General features: G+C 34.5%; 1 protein-coding gene across 1 annotated transcript; it reads right to left on the bottom strand.

Annotated features, from left to right (window-relative positions):
* Window positions 1-395: 395 nt before the first annotated feature.
* On the bottom strand, window positions 396-1712 carry LOC139892239 (protein BEARSKIN2-like). The gene is made up of 3 exons (XM_071875284.1): window positions 1550-1712; window positions 1175-1470; window positions 396-1061 (listed from the first exon to the last, which is right to left on the bottom strand). The coding sequence occupies exons 1-3, from the start codon at window positions 1710-1712 to the stop codon at window positions 396-398; spliced, it is 1125 nt and encodes a 374-aa protein (XP_071731385.1).
* Between the last annotated feature and the right edge of the window lie 913 nt (window positions 1713-2625).

Here is a 2625-nt window from a genome sequence, read left to right on the forward strand (position 1 = left end):
TGTCAAAAGTCACACCGAAGATTGGTTAGACTCGACCAACTCGCTTAAATCTTTTATGGATGATATATGTGCTCCGTAGTACAAAATAACAAAGAAAATGTTGTCGCAAAAAAATACGGAGTAATAATAATAAAAACAAAGAAAATGCTTGTACATCGAAGTAGAAATAAATTTACATATAGATTATACATTCAGTACAATATGAATCGCAATAATATAACATATTTATCTAAAATCAAAGAGTTAAACACAAAATCATCAATAAGGTAGTAATTAAAGTGTGGATATATAGTTTCAATGGTCATGAGTCATCTTCGCTCTATACCTTGATTTAATTTGATCACGCGTTATAATCATTTTGAACATATTCACCATAGCAAATTATAGATACCGAGCTACTTTCCATAGTCCCAAAATTCCATTCCTCCTCGCAAGGAGAGTTGGTTGATGGGTTGCATCGAAGATGATGATGTGGCATCATCTCGATACCTCAACAACCCTTTCGTCGAATTGGCATCCTCGTTAGGCTGACCGATATGTGAAGTTACAAGCCCCCTATCGATCATTCCCCACTCATTTAAAGTCTCTTTTCTTACATTTAAGTTAACCAAGCTTTGAGTTGGTTCAGAAGTATCTACTTCTAAACCAGGCTCACAAGCTTGGTACCCTACGTCGAGCTGATTATTGCAGCTACCACTATCACAATCTCGAGGATTTGACATGAGTTGTCTAACCATGAGTGGTGAATCTTCCGAAGGAAGGTTCATAAAACCATATCCAAGAGACTTATTGGTAGGGATAAGGTTCGGGTACTCATGATGAGAGTAGTTGAGGCCTAAATCGAAGTTTTGCTGTTGATGTTGTTGTTGTTGTTGTTGTTGTTGTTGTTGTTGATGATATTGTAAGTATTGATGATTTTCTTGATCATATGGGAACGAACGCGGTTGGATCATATTGTTGTTATGTTGTTCTAACGCTATGCTACCACTTGATGATTCATTTCCGCCAACCTTGAACAAGTTTCTCTTTTTAAACACGCGACAAATCACCCATCCGTCTTCCTATTATCGAAAAATTAAGTACAGATGCATTTTCGTTACTTTAAATAGGTGCCAAACTCATGAAAACACAGAAAGTACGGAGTAAATATTAAGAGATAGTTAAATTAACTTACGGAAGAACTTGAAATGGGATTGAGAGGATCATGATGATCATCAAGATCTTCAAGACGATACTCGTGCATGATCCAATCAGTCTTTTGGCCATGAGGAGCGCGTCCTCGATAGAAAACTAGGGTTTTTCTCATACCAATTTTCTTGGACGTGGTACGAATGCATTTATCTCGTCCGGTTGCTTTCCAAAACCCTGCGTTCGTTGCTCGATTTGTCCTTGATCCTGTCGGATACTTCTTATCCTTATGGCTAAAGAAGTACCACTCATTTTCGGGCGTTGACCCTATCTTGCATCTCTCTATTATATCACAAAAAACCTCATTAAATCACACATATAGTATACTAAAATTGTACAAAATTAAAGTTTAAAAGTTCACCTTGAAGGTCCCATGGTTCAATTTTGTTCAAGTCAACTTCCCTAATGACATCCATATCAAACTTTTCAAATGAAATCTTCTTCTTCAAGTAGAAATGAAGCAGCTCTTCATCAGTAGGGTGAAACCGGAACCCCGGTGGAACGCCTCCGTTTGATGACGTCATGATTCATACACAACAACCAACTACCAACGTTAAAGATAAGATTAACTTTAGTAGTAGTTGTTTTTGTGTGTGTGTAAATTTACGAAGAGTAAGGTGATTTCATGCATCAATCATATAAAATGGAGTGTGAATGTTTTTATAGTGTTATAAAGTTGACGGCCGGTGACGACGGCTGCGGTGCAGCCTAAAGCTGGCGTAGATTTCAAGCCACACGTATCTGGACTCGCCACTAATAGCGATTCACCATGTACCTTGAACCTTATGATTTAATAATTAAATACTTAAATAGTTTATAATTAAACCTAGCTGATTAATTAATTAATATTAAATTAAGATTATAATTAGAAGTTATAAAGAGCGGTAAAAAATGTAAATATGCGAACATGTACGAGTTGCTTAGTGTACAGTTCAATATAAACGTCCAAGTAGCTAGTATAACTCGTGTAATGAAACCCCAAGAGTGGATTGATCATTGATGGTTGAAGACTTACGAAATATTAATAAAGTTCAATTCTCATGAACTTGGGTCCTTGCTTGTAATTGATGGCCGAAAACTTTTTAGTTGTAATCGTAGTCAGTCACGAGTGTCATTAGTTAAAAGTTCAAAAAAATAATTTACTTTATTCAGTGAAATAATTAATCGGATTGTACTTTATACATTTAAATTTTAAATTTCAAAAATAATATGTGTAAATATAGAAAAAAATAATAAACATAAACATACACATAAATTTAATATAACATTCTAAATTGTACATTTTGTTTAAAAACTCTAGAGTTCTAGTTTAAATTCATATTAAAATGTTGATCAATTTTGACTTTAATCAACTTTGATTATATAACTCAGTTTTGATCTATCAATCGACGTTGACCGATTAATTAAATAGATTTTGAAAAGTCGAAACAGACTACT

The sequence above is a fragment of the Rutidosis leptorrhynchoides genome, chromosome 2 (genome assembly GCF_046630445.1).
Source record: "Rutidosis leptorrhynchoides isolate AG116_Rl617_1_P2 chromosome 2, CSIRO_AGI_Rlap_v1, whole genome shotgun sequence".
Classification (NCBI taxonomy): Eukaryota; Viridiplantae; Streptophyta; class Magnoliopsida; order Asterales; family Asteraceae; genus Rutidosis; species Rutidosis leptorrhynchoides.

Bases quoted from the DNA above. Each gene is read 5' to 3' on its own strand.
- LOC139892239 (XM_071875284.1), bottom strand. From the start codon at position 1,712: ATGACGTCATCAAACGGAGGCGTTCCACCGGGGTTCCGGTTTCACCCT. The intron at 1,471-1,549 runs GTGAACTTTTAA...GTGATATAATAG, and splicing joins TGAACCATGGGACCTTCAAG to AGAGATGCAAGATAGGGTCA. The intron at 1,062-1,174 runs GTAAGTTAATTT...TTTCGATAATAG, and splicing joins ATCCCATTTCAAGTTCTTCC to GAAGACGGATGGGTGATTTG.